At 46.9% G+C, this 18974-nt stretch overlaps 1 protein-coding gene across 1 annotated transcript in view; it reads left to right on the forward strand.

Annotated features, from left to right (window-relative positions):
* Window positions 1-6990: 6990 nt before the first annotated feature.
* ITGB3 (integrin subunit beta 3) overlaps window positions 6991-18974 on the forward strand; it is a 51866-nt gene continuing 39882 nt past the window's right edge. Inside the window, exon 1 of the mRNA XM_047833744.1 lies at window positions 6991-7116. Within this exon, the coding sequence (XP_047689700.1) occupies window positions 7050-7116 (67 nt within the window). The 5' untranslated portion in view covers window positions 6991-7049. The remainder of the gene's footprint in view (window positions 7117-18974) is intronic.

Consider the following 18974-nt stretch of genomic DNA (forward strand, 5'->3'; position numbering starts at 1 on the left):
GTATATAAAAACAGGAGGGTATATATGCAATGTACTATTGTATATGTGCCAAAGATCACCCATGGATCAATACAGGGGCAGGGAATCTGACCTAGGAGCTGTCAGAGGATGCTCAGTTTGACCAGCAACAGCCTCACCCATAGCCTATAATGTCCTCCCACCTTAACTGGGCCAACATTGCCCAGGGGTCTAGCGATAGGAGCAATGAAGAAGCAGATGGGTGTCTTGACTTCTAGGCAGAATCTGGGGATTTTGACTAGGAATCCAGCAGAGATGAGTTGATCCTAAGGTGGAAAAGCTAACTCACATTTATTGAGTACTTACTACATGCCAGCGACTGTGCTAACTGTCTTACGTTAATTTTTTTCCCATCTAACTCCCATCTTGCAGATGAGGAAACTGAGGCCGAGTGAAGTTAAGTAATTTGCCCCAGGTTACTAACAAATGGCAGAGCTAGTTTTTGAATCCTGGCCACCGGACTATGGTGAGTTCAATCCTGACATTACTCTCTCTTAAGAGGGGGAGTAAGGAGAGCCTGAAAGGGCTAAGACATGTGTCTGGAGCCCAGATGCAAGCTTGTATTCACTGGAGCAGAGACTCAATGACTGGGGATTTAGAAAGACACAAAACAGGAATTGGGTGTCAGAAGCCAAGCAGCAGCTCTGTTATCAGAACATGGTGTTACCCTGGCTTCAGGGTTGGTTGGGGAAAGGGCCTGAATTGGTTTCAGATGGAGTGTAAGCAGTTACACGATGCCTTCTATGGGCATAGAGCCTGAATCCTTGAGTCTCGGCCAGGTGGTACCTTGTATGTTGAGCTGGGATGCAAAGTCCTTGGCTCTCACTTTTTTTTTTCTCCTCAGCAGAGATAGTTCTGGTTCATGAGAGGATGCACCCCAAGACAGAAGTTGATTGTCTTGGGCCCAACTGGGCCCAAGCCCCAGGAGGGCGGGGCCCTGGTGTTCTTTGCTACTGTATCTTGAGAAGGACCTGGAACATAGCAGGTACTTGATATGTGCTAGTGAATGAATGTAAAATGCCAAGGCTGAGCTCCTCTCTCCCCAACTATCCTGATAAAATCTAGGCGTACTTTCTCAGAGAGCTCCCCGGAGTCTAGACATTCCAAGCTATACCAGTTTTAGTCATTGTGGACTCTAAAAAGCCCATTTTCCTTCGAGCCAAAGGAACAGCTAGGTCAGCCTTTTCTCAATGGACAGAAGGACCTCTGCCAAATGTGTAGGAGGAGAAGATTCTGAGCCAATATGCGACTCCACACTTAGTCTCCTTAACTACAGGAATGGATTTGCATTGAGAGATCTACAGTCTTTCCACAAATAGTAACAATAATAATTACATATTCCTCCGTGCTTTTCAGAGTCCAAAGGGCTTTCATATCCATGGTCTCATAGAACCTCATAACGATGTGTGTGTGTTGAAGGGCGGGGGTTAGAGTTAGAGTGGGATTGGTGGTGAGGAAAAGGGCAGGGACCAGATGGGTTATTTTTTACAGATACAGGAAATGACTATAGAGAAGATTTGGACTTTTTCAAGATCATGTAACTAGTATGACTTTTAAGGCAAGCATGACTTTTAAGGCAAGAGGTCTAGGAAATGGCCAAAACCTGGTTCCTCCAATGAAGATCTGAACAGGGGTGGGGCTTCCCCAGTGGGGCAGATAACTGGTGAGAGCACAGATAAAGGATCCCTAGTTTGGTGTCAGCTCAGCTATGGTCAGGCAAGGGGCCAGATAACATGATTTTTGCCTCTTAAAGGGGCAAAAGTCTTGGAGAAGATCTACATGTCATGCCTTCAACACCCCTCCCCTCCATCCGCAGACTCTCAAGAAGACCACAGAATGGACGCTCTGTGTCCACCATTGTTGCTCAATTAATATTTTATTTCATTATTTATTTATTTAATTAAAAATTTTAACATTTGTTTATTTTTAAGAGACAGCACGAGCAGGGGAGGGGTGGAGAGAGAAGGCGGGGTTGGGGGGGTGGGGGTGGGTGGACACAGAATCTGAAACAGGCTCCAGGTTCTGAGCTGTCAGCACAGAGCTCGACGCGGGGCTGGAACTCATGGACCACAAGATCATGACCTGAGCCGAAGTCGGGCGCCTAACCGACTGAGCCCCCCAGGCACCCCAATAATTTATGAAAATTAGTTAAGAAATTAGTAGAAAGTAATTAGTAGTTAAAATTAGTTGCTAAGAAAGTAAGAAAAAAAAAATAGAAGAGATTCTTTTACATGCTGAGGTCCTACTGGGCAATGTAAAGATAACGAACTACAGTGCCCGCTCTCCAGGAGCTCATTGTTCAGCAGCGATGGAGAGGTGAGCGTGAAAAAACTCATAATCACAGAACTTCTGCTTCTGACTCTGACAAAGTGGTATGGGGCTCTCTCTCCCATGTTAAACAATACATTTAGACAAAATGTTTGAGGAGCTGCTTTGGACGCCGAACTAAAACCATCGAGGGAAGGGAAACACGTGCGGTGAGCCCTATGGCTGCCCCACTTTCTGCTTGGGGGGGACTGTCTGGATGGCATTGCGAGGAAGTGAACCTAAGAAGGGCATGGCGGTCTCACCCAAGAGCACAGCTTAGAGCTGGAGGCTGCTGAGGGGGCTGTCATCTGTGGGGAAGGTTCTTAGAGTGGAAGTTGCTGACTGGAGAGGCGCCCCCAGAAGTCTGCATGGGTGTCCCCCGGGGTCTTTGGATGAGGGAGAAGCAGCACATGTACATGGTGAAGTTCTGGAAGTCTTAGCAAAAGGCAGCTGGGAGCTGAACAGAAGTTGCACATCGCCTAGAGACGTTGGAGTTTCAGCTCAGTCGGAGTGCAGAGATCTCACTGAACAACTTGGGTCCCTAGATGATACAGGAGGTCTACGCGCTTTAGGAGTAAGGACTGTGTTCTATAGTCAAAAATAGAAATGACTAAAAATAAAAAATATATATAAAAGACTAGTTTTGTAAAGGAATAAAACCAAGCTTGACTGCATCAAGATTATTTGCCAGTAATTTAAATGCCTAATAGGACGACACTCAACGCTCTTCGAGGGAAGATCACATAAACTCTAAAATGAATCATCTACAATGTGTAGTATGCAGTCTAATATTACTATATATTTGAAGAAGCAGGAAATTGGGACCCACAGTTTTTAAAAAAAGCAATCAAGTAAAACAGTCCCTGAGAGGAGTCAGAATGAGCAGACAGGCATTTTTAAAGGATTATAAACATGCTTAAGGACATAAAAGGAAACATAGACATAATAACTGAAGATATGGTGAATCTCAGCAGAGAAACTGAAACTATAAAAGAGAAGTGAAGGGAAATTATTCGAACTTAAAAACACAATGTCTGAAAAATTCCCTGGATAGGCTTAGCGGCATATTAGAGACTGCAAAATATAGAATTGAGAGACTTAAAGAGAGATCAATAGTCTAATCTGAAAAACAAAAAGAAAAAAGGGATTAAAAGAAAGAATAGTGCCTCAGTGGTCTGTGGGATAGTATCTAAATGCTTATAATTATATAAATAATTGTAAATATTTAGATGACATCTAAAATATGTGTAATTGGAATTTCAGAAGGTAAGGAGAGAGAATGAGCAGAAAAAATATTTGAAGAAATAATAGCTTAAAAGTTCCTATATTTGGTGATTGGAGTGCCTGGGTGGCTCAGTTGGTTAAGCATCAGACTCTCGATTTTGGCTCAGGTCATGACCTCATGGTCGGTGAGATTGAGTCCTGCATCGGGCTCTGCGCTGACAGAGTGGAGCCTGCTTAGGATTCTCTCTCCCTCTCCCTCCACCCTTCTCCCCCATGCACACGCTCTGTGTCTCTCTCTCTCTCAAAATAAAAAAAATATTTTTAAGAAAGTTCCTATATTTGGTGAAAAATAAGCCACTTACATATTCAAAAGACTCATCAGCCCCAAGCAGGATAAATACCAAGAAAACAACACCTATTCGCCTTATAGTCAAGCTGGTAAAAAAAGCAAAGATAAAGAGAAAACTTAAAAGCAACTAGAGACCATCCTGAGACAGTTTGAGCAACAAAATAATGATGGCCCTGAATTATGACTTGTGGAATAAAATAAATATCCACGAATTCATACTGATATAAGTAAATAACTGAAATTTTATTTTATTTATTAAAATGTTTTTAACGTTTCTTTATTTTTGAGAGAGAGAGAGCATGAGTGGGAGAGGGGCAGAGAGAGATAGAGACACAGAATCTAAAGCAGGCTTCAGGCTCTGAGCTGTCAGCACAAAGCCCAATGCGGAGCTCGAACTCACAAACTGTGAGATCATGATCTGAGCCGAAGTCGGTCGTTTGACTGACTGAAGCACCCAGGCGTCCCAATAATTGAAATTTTAAAATAAGAGAAAAGGGGCAACTCTTCCTTATTGTGGAACTCCAACTGATAGCAGTGAAAGGAAAAAAAGGAAGTAGAAATCGCTCTTAATCAAACACCATGGGACCGATAGCAGTCAAGAACCATTAACAGGTGCTAAAATTATTGAAAGTATGAAGAAAAACATATTTGTATAGAATTGAAGTGTCTTTCCATAAAACACTTATTAATTACAAAAAGGAAAGCAGTAACTTTATGGTGAAGAAGTCTGGCACGCACCACGTGAACCATGTGACCGAGGTTAACGTTGTGGTTAACGTTGACCGAGGTTAACCAATGACTGAGGTTAACATTGTAAGTAACAAGACATACTGTCATCAGGTACCACCTGATATGACGTGTCCACGAGCACATCATTACTGTGGTATTCTGTCTAGAATCCCTCAATACAATCATGAGAAAACATCAGACCAACCCAAACCGGGAAACATACTGTAAAATAACTGGCCTAACAATTGACACAAAAGTGTCAAGGTGAGGAAAGAAATAGGCTGAGAAGATGTCACGTTGGATCCTGGACTGGAAAAAGGACCTTAGTGGGAAGATTGGCAAAATCCAAATATTGTATCTCGATTCGTTAATACTATTGTGTCTATGTTAATTTCCTGCGTCTGGTAATTATGACTTGGTAATAAGATGTGGACATTAGAGGAAACCGGGTGAAGGATTGGAGAGAAGTCTTTAGTATTTTGTAATTTTTCTGTAAATGATTTCAAAACAAATAAACAAAAACCAAAACCAGAGGGAAAAGACAGGGGAACCACAATGGTAGGGGTGGCTGACTGCTCATAAGAAACAGTGGAGGCCAGAAAACAGTGGAACAACATCTTTAAAGTACAATAAAACCACCTCCCCTACCGCTGTCAACATAGAAATCTGGATCTAAGAAATATTGCAAACGAGCAGGAAACAAATGAATATTGAGCATATTTGTTGCCAGGAGACCTTCACTGCAAGGTTTGTTAAAGGAAGTTTTTCAGGCTGAAGGGGCTGGGGAGTGGGACAGCAGGTTTGTTGAACCTCTGGGGCCAACAGAGCTAGGCTGAGGAGACGCCTGGGTGATTGGGAGATTGGTTATAATTGTGGGAATTGAGCAAATAAGTAAATACGTGGGCAGACATGTGACCAGGCCGTGTGATCTGGATTTTGTGCCAGGGCAAGGACAGCACTGTGAACATGGTTTAGAGACTCTTCCCCAGCTGAGAGAGGCATGTGCAGCTGGTGTCTCAAACCCCGGGTCAGGAAGCCCAGCTACCCTTTGTGGGCTGGCTCCTCCTCTGTCCCCTTCAACTTGCTAGTGACATTTCTGCTGATGGGTGCTGCTCTTTTGCTGTATCCTAATGTTTAGGAGGTCCGAGGAGGAAGTGCCCACCTCTGCAGAGGGTGGGGCTGGAGGAACGGGCCCAGACAAGCCTACCTGGAAGAGATTACATCGGGGATATTTTGAAAGAGAAGTGTAATTTTCCAGGTGGAAGATTTAGGAAGGTCAGTCAGATGGAAAGCCATGGAGTGTCTGAGAATGCCAAGTTAACTTCCTGGGCTAGGGTGGGAGATGAGGCTGGAAAGCTGAGTCAGGGCCAGGTTTCAGGTATCTTGCGTGTCTCAAGAGAGGGCTTAGGGAAGCCCAGGGGCAGGTTGAAAGCCCTTAGGGGAGCCCAGGAGCTGGAGAGACTTCCATATCCTCTTTGATGCATCAGGTTTGGTTTTTATGTCATTAGAGCTACCCATTGCGTCAGGAGCACCAGCCCCAGCCCCTGGCGGTCTGCTGCTCACATCCACGGCGTTTTGCCCCTCTGAGCCGGCTGGTTTCTGGTCTTGGGAAAGACCCAGAGACCCAGGGGAGGGATTGGCCGGGGGGGGGGGGGGGGGGGGGGGGGGGGCAGGCAGAGAGTGGGAAGGAAACCTCGGAGGAAAATACGATAAAGCTGCAAAGCCTGTGAGTTTGCGTTTGGAGGAAGTGTATTGGCCCCTGTCCTGAAACGTTGATCACTTTCCACACGCAAGCCAAGTATTTGTAGAGAGAGGCCCTTTATGGACATCATTGCTTACACAAGCTTGAGATGCGGTCTTGTCAAGAGGCTTTCTGGAAAACCAAAGTAACCCAAAGGGGTAAAAATAGTGAATAACGAAGGACTAGACCGGTGCTTGGCATAGAGTAAGCATTCAAAAGGTTGTCAAATAAACAAATTAAAGTGTGCATGAATGAAACTCAAGGTACAGAGGGAAAGTGCCCAGGAGCTCAGGTGAAAGAGAAAGCCCTCAGGAGGTGAGACTGGGTCAAGAGACGGACCACAGGCTCCTGGCTTTTCTAAGCATACCCGGGATCCGGACGCGGACCCCGGGACCAGGATGTCTGCGGAGAACGTGCCCACGACCCCGCTCCGGTCCCAGCCTCGCCTCTCGAGGCGGGTCCCGGCCAGGCGGGGGGAGAGGAGCCGAGGTTTCCCACCGCCCCCTTGCCGGCGCAGGGTCCAGAAAAGCGCCGGAGGGGAGGAAGCGCGAGTCGGCGGCCCGCCCCGTTTGTCCCACCCACCGCGTCCGCTCCCTCCCCTCCCCTACCGCTGCGGGAAAAGTGGCCGCGGGCGCCGCTACTAGCTGTGGGGCGGGCGCGGCGGCGGCGGCGGCGGACGAGATGCGAGCGCGGCCGCTCTGGGCCGCCGTGCTGGTGCTGGGGGCGCTGGCGGGCGTCGGTGTCGGAGGTGGGTGAGGCTCCCGCGCTGCGGGGTCGCGGCTCCCCGGAGATCCGCGCCGCGCATCCTGCCGCCGCGGAGTCTGCGGACTCGGAGCCGGGAAACGCGCGGGCCGCCCCCACGCGTCTGCGCTCCGAGTGCGCGGGGCCAGGCTGGGCCGCCGGAGCCCGCAGCCGGGGAGCTTCCCGACCCCGCGGTAGCAGGGCTCAGAGGTCACCTAGGGGCGGGTCCTCCAGGACGCCGGAGCCCTTAGGGGAGTCGGGCGCCTGCCCCCGGCAGCCTCGGCGCGCGCGCGCGCGGGGGGTGGCGGGCGCACCTTCGGGGCGGCGCGCATCGCAGGTGGTCTGGGGCGTGCGGAGGCCGGCTGGCTCGGGTGGGCGCGGCGAGCTGCGGCTTCCCGGGGCTGTTCCCGCGCGCTGTCGAGGGATGTGGTTGTAGCTGCTCGGATGAGAGTGTGTGCGCGCGCGGGTGTGCCCGCTCCTGCACATTCGTCTCTCTCCTTGGGTTACACTTTCTCCCAAGTTTTCTTTTCTTTTCTCCTTTTTCCTTGGTGGCTCCCGGCAGGAGCGGTTCGGAGGAGGGTGAGGGCTCTGGCTCCCACCCTCCTCTTGGGTCCTGGGTTACAGCAGTGTCTCCGCTTCCGGGATCGCCCTCCAGTATATGCGAGGAGCCACACCACGGGTCCCTGTTACTGGCTTCGATCCCTGGCTTTGTCTCTCCCGCTGTTGCACACACCATGCCAAGGCGGTTAGCATTCGATTCGGCCTCATTGGACCTGGGGAGCGGGTGGAGGGGCAGAGATTACAGTCTAGGGATGCTGCCCGTGGTCCTTCCGGAGCCCTAGTGACCTTGCCAGGGAGAACTCTGGCTCCTGGTCCGCTAGGGCGTTCCTCTGTGTATGTGTGTGTGTATAAGAGATTATACAGGACAAGGCAACAATATTAAAAAAAAACACTTTAATGTATGGTCGACATACAAAAAGCTGTATTTATTTAATGTATATGACTTGATGAATTTGTAGATAAATGTACACCCAGGAAACCATCCCCACAATCTGTATGAATGATGTGATGGGGGAGTTACAGATCATTTATAGGGGACTAAGCTGTTTTTGCCGAAGCTTCTCATGCGATAGATGCTCAAACATGTCAACCGATGTCTTCAGCCTACAGTGAGCAGCCTGGTGACCATAGGACAGAAATACGCATCTCCAGCCTTGTGTCCTGGGAGGTGTTAGAGCCGGGGTTCAGATGCTGCCTGGTGTCGATGAGGGCAGTGGGACTGCCTGCTTCCGAGAACTTAAAACATTTTCTTTTTACGTCTACAGCTTTCTGAATTTCTGAATGATTTCCAAGTCTAATCATTATATTCTTATAGTCTTAGAAGGAAATGAAGTAACATAAGGTAGAGCCTAGCATGGTGCAGGTGCCAGTATTAGTGAAGATGAGGAGTGTACCTGTCATTTTGGTGTCTCTTCCTCCACCCCTCCCTCCTGGTCTTTTTTGTAGATCTGGCTTACAGAGTTGTAATGATCCATATAGGATACCACCGCATTGACATACTTAAGTTTGCATTAAATATCCTTTGGGAGATCTGTTCACAGATTCGTCGTTGATTGGGATCATTCCAGGTGTTGTGATGGGTTGTGCTGAGCCAGCCCCAGACTCCTTCTGAGAGCCAGGGTTGCAGGTGTTGTCAGATTCCTGGGGAAGCAGGAGGTTAGGATGAGAGCAGAAGAGGGTTGTTGGTCCACACAGTGTTGAAAGGACACACAGAAAGAGCTGGGTGGTGGCACAGAGAGGCTGTCCCAGAATAGGAGGGTCTGGTATGGGGAGAAGCGAGGTCGTTTGAGGGTAGAATTGAAATTTGGAATTTACATGCAAAGATGGGCAAGTTACTTCATCTCTTGGGAATCTCAGTTTCCTCATCTGTAAAGTGGAGAAAACAGTACTTCGATGATTATGCCAATTAAATGAGATAAAGGCACAAAATAAGCATTCAACAAATGGCATTTACTATTTTATTATTATTATCAGTTATTATTTTAGAGAGAGAGAACGTGAGTAGGGGATCGGGCAGAGGGAGAGAGAGAATCAGCACAGAGCCCTACACGGGTCTGGATGTGGGGCTCGATCCCATGACCCTGGGATTATGACCTGAGCCGAATCAAGGGTCAAATGTGCAACCGACTGAGCCACTCAGGCACCCCAAATGGCGTTTACTATTGCCATTATTCCTATCCATGGTACCTACCATGTGTTGGAGACAAGAGCTATTACTGCTTCATGCAGGCATGCAACCCAGGCTCCCAGAATGAGACGATGGAGTCCCTTATCCCATACCCTTGTGACATTCCGCCATTGGTGGTGTGGCATATCTTAGCCACTCTCACCCAGCAAGAAGCCACAGAAGAGACCAAGGAGGAAAGAGGCCGTCATTTGCTTTATATACTAGAAAACCTTAAGTTCTGTCTCTGGGAAAAGAGGAAAGTGAAAGACATTCACAAGATTTCAGGTGCCGTGAGGAGAAGGACATGTCTGTTTTGTTCAGTGCTGTAGGCCCAGTGACTGGCACCCTGGCAGCCAAAATAAATACCTAGGGAAGGCTAGCAAAAGGCATCTGGAGGTGATGTGCCTCATTGCAAGAAACCCAGTATTTGAATATCTGCACTGATTCACAGAGGATCCTCCAGTGTTCCATCTGGGCATTCTGGAGATTTTTAGAATACAGCTGAGACCATGAATTCTTTGGGCATTTGGATCTCTGCACTATGGTGCCTTAGACCTCTGTTCTCAGGGGACCCTCTGTGGATTGTCTGCTTTTTTTTCCCTCTCTCCTGGGAGTAGACACTCAGGAGGGAAGCTTTCTCCTTTACCTCCCTCAAAACCATGTGAGTGGTAGAGATCTCCTGGGGACAGCATAAGATGGGGTAAGGAGGCGACAGTGAGGAGGGGGAAAATGGATATGACTCTGGAATTTCCTAATAGAAATTCTTCCTCTGTAACTCCCCACCACACTCAGGATCTCTGGTTATCATCCCCTCCCAGCCCTGCGAATCCTTCTGCCTCTGTTGGCAGAAATAGCCAAGAAGCATGCCCACAGGAACCACAACTCATGAATCAGCAGACAGATAATTAACTGGGGGAGTGACTGAGCAGCTTCAGGGATAAACCACTTGGCCTGAGCCAGCCCCCTCTGCTGCCCACAGAGCTGGCCTGCTATTTCACCCCATCGCCTCGCCTCCTTGCCCCTGAGCTCTGCCCGTTCCTAGATGGGAAGATCATTGTGTTTGAAGGAACTCGGTTCCTGAGTGCCAATGCAGGTGGGAGTGGGAGAATGATACTGTCTATTCTTCCTGTGTAAGCTGCTGCTGTTTATTGCACGTGAAACTATCCAGCAAAAGAAATGTGTAAAATCTGCCTTTTTTCCCCATGTACATAGTGTCTCCGGGGACACTCTTATTATTATTTGTTTATTTATTTTTTAGAGAGTGTGCACATACAAGCAGGAGGGGGGGGGGCAGGAGGTAGGGAAGGGGCAGAGAGAGAGAGAGAGAGAGAGAGAGAGAGAGAAAATCTTAAGCAAGCTCCACGCTCAGCACAGAGCCCAATGTGGGGCTTGGCTGGGGGCTCCATCCCATAACCTTGGGATTGTAACCTGAGCCAATATTAAGAGTCAGACACTTAACTGACTGAGCCACCCAGATGGTGGGTGAAAAAATAAATAAATAAAAAGAGTGTTCCTGGAGGGCGCCCCGAGGAACACTCTCTTTAAAGTGAGGTTTACTTGGGGCGCCTGCGTGGCACAGTCGGTTAAGTGTCCGACTTCAGGCAGGTCACGATCTCGCGGTCCGTGAGTTCGAGCCCCGCGTCGGGCCCTGGGCTGATGGCTCAGAGCCTGGAGCCTGTTTCCGATTCTGTGTCTCCCTCTCTCTCTGCCCCTCCCCCGTTCATGCTCTGTCTCTCTCTGTCCCAAAAAAATAAATAAACGTTGAAAAAAAAATAAATAAAAAATAAAGTGAGGTTTGCTGAAGGGTAATTTACATGCAGTAAAATCCATCCTTTTTAGGTATATGGTTTTTTGAATTGTGACACATGTTTAATCAAGCATCCATCACCATAATCAAGATACAGAATATTTCCATCATCCCAAAAGGTTCCCTTGAACTCCTTTGCCATCAGTACCCTATCCCCACCTTTAGTTCCTGGCAACCTCTGATCTGTTTCCCGTCCTTACAGTCCTACCTTTAATGGAACGTCATATAAATGAAGTCATAGCCCATTAAGTCTGGCTTCTTTCACATAGCGTGACACATCTGAGATTCATCCATGTTGTGGAGAACCCCAGAAAGCCCAGGGGTTATCTAGGTCTACTTCATCTTCCTCAGGTGCTGAGGCGGTTACCCTGATGGGGCTCCTGGGTGGCTCAGTCTGTTAAGCGTCCGACTTCAGCTCAGGTCATGATCTCACAGTCCATGAGTTCAAGCCCTGCATCAGGCTCTGTGCTGACAGCTCAGAGCCTGGAGACTGCTTCGGACTCTGTCTCAAAAATAAATAAAAACATTTAAAAAAATTAAAAAAGAAAAGAAAGCAGGGGACCATGTGAATGAAACCCAGATGCAACTTTCCATTTCTAATTTTCTAACGGGATCAATGCCTTTGAGCCATGTATAACCCATTTGATTTCCCCAGTGCCAAGTAGTGATCTCTTCAGGATATTGGAGAGGACTTTGCAGCAACCAGCACTTTTATTATTAGTCTGGAAAGGAATGCGTACTTTGTGGCCAAATATGGCACATCACAATCCTTGTTAAGTAAACCTGGAGCTATTCTACCTTTTAAAATTTTTTTGTGGGGGTGGGGGCACCTGAGTGGCTCAATTGGTTAAGCGTTGGTCTTCACCTCAGGTCATGATCTTGTGGTTCGTGGGTTGGAGCCCTGCGTTGGGCTCTGTGCTGACAGCTCACAGCCTGGAACCTGCTTCGGATTCTGTATCTCCCTTTCTCTCTCTCTGCCCCTCCCCCATTCACACTTTGCCTTTCTTAAAAATAAATTAAAAAACATAAAAAATTAAAAAAAATGTTTAATTAAAAATTTTTTTTTTTTTAATTTTTTTTTTCAACGTTTATTTATTTTTGGGACAGAGAGAGACAGAGCATGAACGGGGGAGGGGCAGAGAGAGAGGGAGACACAGAATCGGAAACAGGCTCCAGGCTCTGAGCCATCAGCCCAGAGCCTGACGCGGGGCTCGAACTCACAGACCGCGAGATCGTGACCTGGCTGAAGTCGGACGCTTAACCGACTGCGCCACCCAGGCGCCCCTAATTAAAATTTTTGATAGCATCTCTGAAAATAATAAGTCTTCCTTCTGGTTTTTAGTCATATTCCCACAAAAAGACTAGTCTCCTTCCCCGCCCCCCCCACCCAGCATTTCTTAGCTCAATTGGTAAAGACATTCAGACATTCAAGGAGAGAATGAGGTGATATGCGCTCATTTTAAGAAAGTCAAACACTGGAGAGTAAAATGGCTAGTTTCCCTTTAATTCTGTTCTCCCATAACGTTCAATATTAATTAGATGGTGTGTTCTATTTTTTTAAATGTTTATTTATTTTGAGATAGAGCACGCGTGCTCGACCACAACTGGGGGGAGGGACAGAGGGAGAGAGAGATAGAGGGAGAGAGAGAATCTCAGACAGGCTCTGCAGGGTCAGCACACAGCCCCAATGCAGGCTCGAACTCATGAACTGTGTGAGATCATGACCTGAGCAGAAATCAAGAGTCAGACGCTTACCCGACTGAGCCGCCCAAGTGCCCCCAGGTGGTGTGCTCGATTCAGATTTTCCTCCATGTATATATAATAATTCTCATGTGTGTCCCTATGCCTCTACCTAAACTTGTGCTATTTCTTTTTTTAAACTTACAAAAAACACCTCCTTTCATATAGAAAAAAAAAAAAAGTGTGAAAAGATCTGCGGGTCGGAAACTGAGAAACCTATATTCAATTCCCTGCTGTGCAAGCTTTTTCATCCGTTTGCTGGGTGACTTTGCACAAGCCATCTTCCCCCTGAGCCTGGTCGGGCTCTTGGTGTGTCAGGGGCTGCAAAATGGAAGGAGATGGAGGGAGAGACTTTGGTTCACACCTGCCCCTCCTCACCTTCAACTGGAGAAGCTTTTCCTTTAACTAATTCATATCATGGAACTCCATGTAAAGATTTCTTGGGCGGGGGGGGGGGGGGGGCGGGGAAGAGGGAGGTCTACAGTTAAAAACAGGCTTGAAAAATTTCGCACCAGAAGAGAGCTCCAGAGGTTTGGCAAAAGGCACATTCAGTAGCCACTTTAAGAAGTCCCCGTAGTTAACCTAAATCTCTGTGCTAAATGGGATTCCTGGGTCGAGAAACCCCGGGCCTGTGAGATCCACCCGTGGTTTCAAACCCTTGCTTTAGCCACTACACGAGATAAGCTCCTTCAGGTTAAACCTCTGCTGGAGCTGCGTTGGGGGGGTGGGGGCAGGTGTGACCACCTCTCTGAGATGAGGGGAACGTGGTGTCTTCGATCTGGGACTGCTACATATTGACAACAGACCATACCCTGCTCTCTCCCGGGCAGTTCCTGAAGGGAGTGGGCCAAAGTCTATTCCTGAGTTCTCGCTGGATTTCAGATTCAAAGAGGCTAACGGGTGCTGATGCTGCAGATGTCCCGGCTTGTAGGAAGCGTGGCATGCTCTGGGGAGCCTACATGTAGGTGAATGCCAGTGTAGAAAATGAGACAGGACTGAGGACATTCAGAATTAGCTTTAATTTTTTTTTTTTTAGCTTATAAAAGTAATTCCGCTTGTTGTAAAAAAAAAAAAAGTTCAAGCAGTGCAGAAGTAGGATAATGCAAAGTACCAAGTCCTTTGTAGTCTTGTCCTTCAAGATACCCGCTGTTAATAGTTACTCCAGTTTTTTCCCCCATGTGTGTCACCATATGCAGTTATTTACTCTTATTGTTATTTCTTTTAAAAAATTTTTAAAAACTGTTTTGAGAGAGAGACAGTACAAGCTGTGCAGGGGCAGAGAGAGAGGGAGGCATAGAATCCGAAGCAGGCTCCAGGCTCTGAGCTGTGGGCACAGAGACCGACCCGGCGCTCGAACTCGTGAACTATGAGAGCATGACATGAGCCGAAGTCAAGACGCTTAACCGACTGAGCCACCCAGGCGCCCCTCTAAGCATGTTTTATGTCAGTTTATATCTTTCCATTATTTATCCTAAGAGATATAATTCTTGCCAGAAGGCATACTGTTATATGGATATAGCAGAATTTACTTAAAGGATTCCCTGCTGGCGGACTTTGGGATCATTCCCATGTATTTGCTGCTACAAATAAAGCGGCAGGGAGTCTCCTTGTTCATTGTCTGCACCTTTGTTCAAGTGTTTCTACAGGTTCAATTTCTTGAACCGAAGCTGCTGGGTCAAAGGACATGAATGTTTTACATCTAAATTGTAATAGGTTTTGCTGAGTTGTTTTCCAAAACGGTGGGAGTAATTTGCCTTCCTACCAAGACGGGGTGGGGAGGGGTGGGGGTGGGGACCGTGAGGACCATTGCCTGCTGTCCGTACCCACCAGATGTGAGCTGGAGGAGGAGGAGGAGTAGCAGAACTGGACAGCTGCATGCCAAGGAGGTCACCAACAGGGCACCGCTGGGCTGGGCCTCAAACAGAGCTTGGTACCAGCTCGCTTCTTCTCTGTGCTGAGTGTGTCACTTGGGAGGTGGGGCCTGTGCTGATAACATTTTCCAGAGCTTGAGATGCAGCATTTGAATCAAGTGTCTGTCAAGCTGTTAAGAAGAAATGGGCGTTTGTGCATTGTGTGAGTGGTCTTGGGCCCAGGGATGCTAGGCCTCCTAGACTGGGAGTCACTCGTGATGCTTTCTGGCTGGAATATAGACGTCCAGGACTGGCGGAACCTTGAAGATCTTCTAACCCAACACTGTTTGCTTTACAGAGAAGGAGAAAGGGAGACCCTGAGCGTTGAAGGGACCCTCCCAAGGTCATACAGTTCGTTTAGTGGCATTGGTAGGCTCTAGCCCTGGGGGCTCTTGTCTCCTGGCCAGTGATTTCTTCAGCATATCCTTTTAGAGGCAGAGGGTCCTGTGAGTCTGACCCTGGGGCAGGGCTGGGGCAGCGGTGGGGATGGCATTCCTAACGCAGGAAGCAGTTCGAGGGAAGGTGAGGAGGAAGGAGGCCAACATTTACTGAGCATCCACCACAGGTGGTTCTTCCACATAAATTATCTCATTTAATCCTAACAACGCCTGAGATAAGTACTATGTCCATATTTGGGAGCATGGGGAAAGGAAGCAGCCATTTGGGGTCTCCTGTGTTTGGCCCATGTGGCTGCATTAGGCCCTTTAAATACCAATGAGCAATTACCAGTCCTTGAGTAGAGAATACAAGAGTCACTGGTGTCGGAGCCCCAGGGAGACGAATGGGCCTGCTGGAGGCTACCCAGCTGGCGGAATGGCAAAGAAGTGGCTTTGGACCTGAGATCCCCTGCCTATAGTTCTGCTTGTTTCCCCCACCACGTTCACTGTTACACAATAATAATGATCATTGATTTTACCACGGCTGCCCTATGGTGTTGCTCAGGGACTGGGTGTTAATGTTATATGACAACCATACAGAAGGTAGGACTCGGTCGGAGGAGGGGCCTTCTGCAGTGTTCTGCACATGGCTACCTCATTAACCCAGTTGGAGACGCAAACCAGGCATGATCTGGCTTTACTTACAAGGGCAGGGCCTACTGGCTGAAGAGTCAGTGAAAGGGTATGGCCGGTGGTGAAAACATTCGAACTTTGTCCAAGCAGGTCCACTTGCTAGGGAGCAAACCTGTCTTTCTACCGTGCCCCACATGTCATCCGGCAGTAAGTCCTTGGAACATGTCTAGGGTCTGACCACACTGTTAACACCATTACTATCCCATTCCAAATCCCTGCCCTCTGTTGCCTGAATTATTGTAATAGCTTCCTAACTGGTTTCTTTTCATCTTTTTCCTCTTAGGTCTGCCTTCCTTTCAGTGGCCAGGAGGACCTTTTCTCTACCCACGTTTGCTCAAATTCCTCTAGTGGCTTTCCATCATATGGAGAATGAAAGCCATACTCCTTACCATGGTTGTAGCTTTCTAGCGTTTTGGTCCCTGACTGCTTCTCCAGCCACTTCTCTGCCTCTTTCCTCCTCCCTCTCTCTTCCTGCTACTTCTTTAACAGGCTGGAGTCCATCTCGCACTTGTGGATTCTTTCTGGAATGCTTGTCCCCTAGATCTTCTCATGACCCACTCATATCATTTTGAAATGTCAACTCAGAGAGGCCTTTCTTTTTTCTTTTTTCCCCCTTTTCTTAATTGTTTTTTTATTTGAGTACAGTTGACATACATGTTACATTAGTTTCAGGTGTGCAACGTAGTGATTCAACATCTCTGTACATTATGCTACATTCACGAGTGTAGCCGCCAATTGTCCCCATGTGACGCCATTGTAATACCATCGACTGTATTCCCTATTCCTATGACTTACTCATCCCAATGCTGGAAGCCTCTATCTCCCAGTCCCCTTCACCCATTTTGCCCATCCACTTATCCCCTTTTCCCTCTGGCAAACATTGTTTGTTCTCTGTATTTATAGGTCTGATTCTGCTTTTTGTTCGTTCATTAATTTGTTTTCAAGATTCCACATGTAAGTGAATCATACAGTATTTGTCTTTCTCAGTCTGACTTATTTCACTTAGCATAATACCCTCTGTGTCCATCCATGTTATCACTAATGGCAAGATCTCATCCTTTTTTATGGCTGTGCAATATTCGTGTGTGTGTGTGTGTGTGTGTGTGTGTGTGTGTGTGTATTACATCTTTATCCACTTATCTATTGATGGACACTTAAGTTGCTTCCAAAGTTGGGTATTGTAGATAATGCTTCAGTAAACATAGGGGTGCCTGTATCCTTTTGAATTAGTGTTTTTGTTTTCTTTGGGTAAATACCCAGTAGTGGAATTATTGGATCATATGATGTTTCTGTTCTTAATTTTTGAGGAACCTCCCTACTGTTTTCCATAGTGACTGCACCAACTTGCATTCTACCAACAGTGCACGAGGGTTCCTTTTTCTCCACATCCTCATCAACACGTGTTATTTCTTGTCTTTTTGATTTTAGCCATTCTGACAGGTGTGAGGTGATATCTTATTGTAGTTTTGATTTGCATTTCCTTGATAATGAGTGATGTTGAGCATCTTTTCATGTGTCTGTTGGCCATCTGTAGGTCTCTGGAAAAATGCCTATTCAGGTCCAGAGAAGCCTTTCTTGACCATGTTCTCTAGAAGAGACTTCTTCCCCTCATTGATGTTATTCTTTTATTCTCCTTTTTTTTTTTTTTTAAAAAAAAAAGCATTTGCCACTGGTTGAAATTGTCCATTTTTGTTGTAAGTTTTTGTTTTTGTTTTTGCACTAAAATTTGAGCTCCACAAGACTAGGGGGCTTGTTTTGTTCCACAATGTCTCCAGTGCCTAGGAGAGCTCCAGGCACAGGTAGGTGCGTCATGAATAGTTGTTGAGTAAATGAATGAATGAACACCAACACCACTGATGTATATTAGTATAAAAGTATAAAGCTGAAGTGGCCATGTTCCTATTATCTATAGATGGATTAACCATAGCAACATTTTCATTCCAGAATGGCTTTTTTTTTCCCTCAATCACGTAAAGTATTTAAGGACAGTGTTTCTCAAAATCGTGTCATATATGCTATAGAAATGCAAAACCTTTTTGTATTATCTTCTTAGGGGTGCTACAACTGTGGGGCTTAACGCAATGAACTTTATTCTATTCTCCCTGGAGGCTAGAAAACTGGAGACAAGGTATCAGCAGGGCCCTGCTTTCTCAGAGACTCTGGATAGAATCCTTCCCTGCTGCTTCCTGTCTCCTGGTGGCTGGTACTCTGGCATTTCTTCCCTTCCAGTTGGATCACTCTGATCTCTGCCTCTGTCATCACATGGCATTTACTCTGTATGTTTGTCTTCACATGGTGTCTTCCCCCTGCAAGGACATCAGTCAGGCTGGGTTAGGCCTCCCCTGAGGACCTTATCTTGATTATGTCTGCAAAGATCTTGTTTCCAAATAAGGTCACAGTGGTAGGCACTGGGGGTTAGGACGTCAGCATATTTTTCTGGGGGCACAGAATTCAACCCATAACACATTTTAATATTGGTAGAGGCAAATTATACACAAATGCCTTCTGATGTCACATGCCATATTTAACGAACTGTGATGCACTTTTTTAAATCTCTGAAATTATGGTACATCCTACATCCATAGTCTTAGATATGGTGAAACGTGAAAATTTGGATTTCCTGCCATTTTGGGTGATGCTTCCTGGAGCTTTATGCTCAGAGGTGCGTGTTACCTTGAACTTCACTTTTCCTTTCCCCTTCCCCTTCCTTAGATTACTGAGCTGCTGCTACATGTAATGAAGGAACAAAAATAAAATAAACTTTCTTAGCAGATTGCTCTAAGAAAGCTCTGGAGAAACTTGTGGATCCATATGGCAGTTAGCATGAGATGTTTTGTTCTTGGATGACTCACTCAGCCAGGTGACTGCAATGGAAGATCAGGCCCCGCCAAGTCAGCCGGTGTCCCCGTGCACCTAATTGGGAAGTGACTAGTCAAAGGTCAGTGGCAGGGCTGGAGAGCCAGGCCAGACCTCCTTTCTGGCAGATAGTAAGACAGTCCGTAGTGTACGCAGTGTGGATCACCCTCCCTTCCCACTAAACACCTCTCCTTTTGACTTAGCCCTTTCCTGAAGCACCCTGGCTTCACTAGGGTGGCCCATTCCTACATTCTG

Source organism: Prionailurus viverrinus, chromosome E1 (genome assembly GCF_022837055.1).
Source record: "Prionailurus viverrinus isolate Anna chromosome E1, UM_Priviv_1.0, whole genome shotgun sequence".
NCBI classification, from domain to species: domain Eukaryota; kingdom Metazoa; phylum Chordata; class Mammalia; order Carnivora; family Felidae; genus Prionailurus; species Prionailurus viverrinus.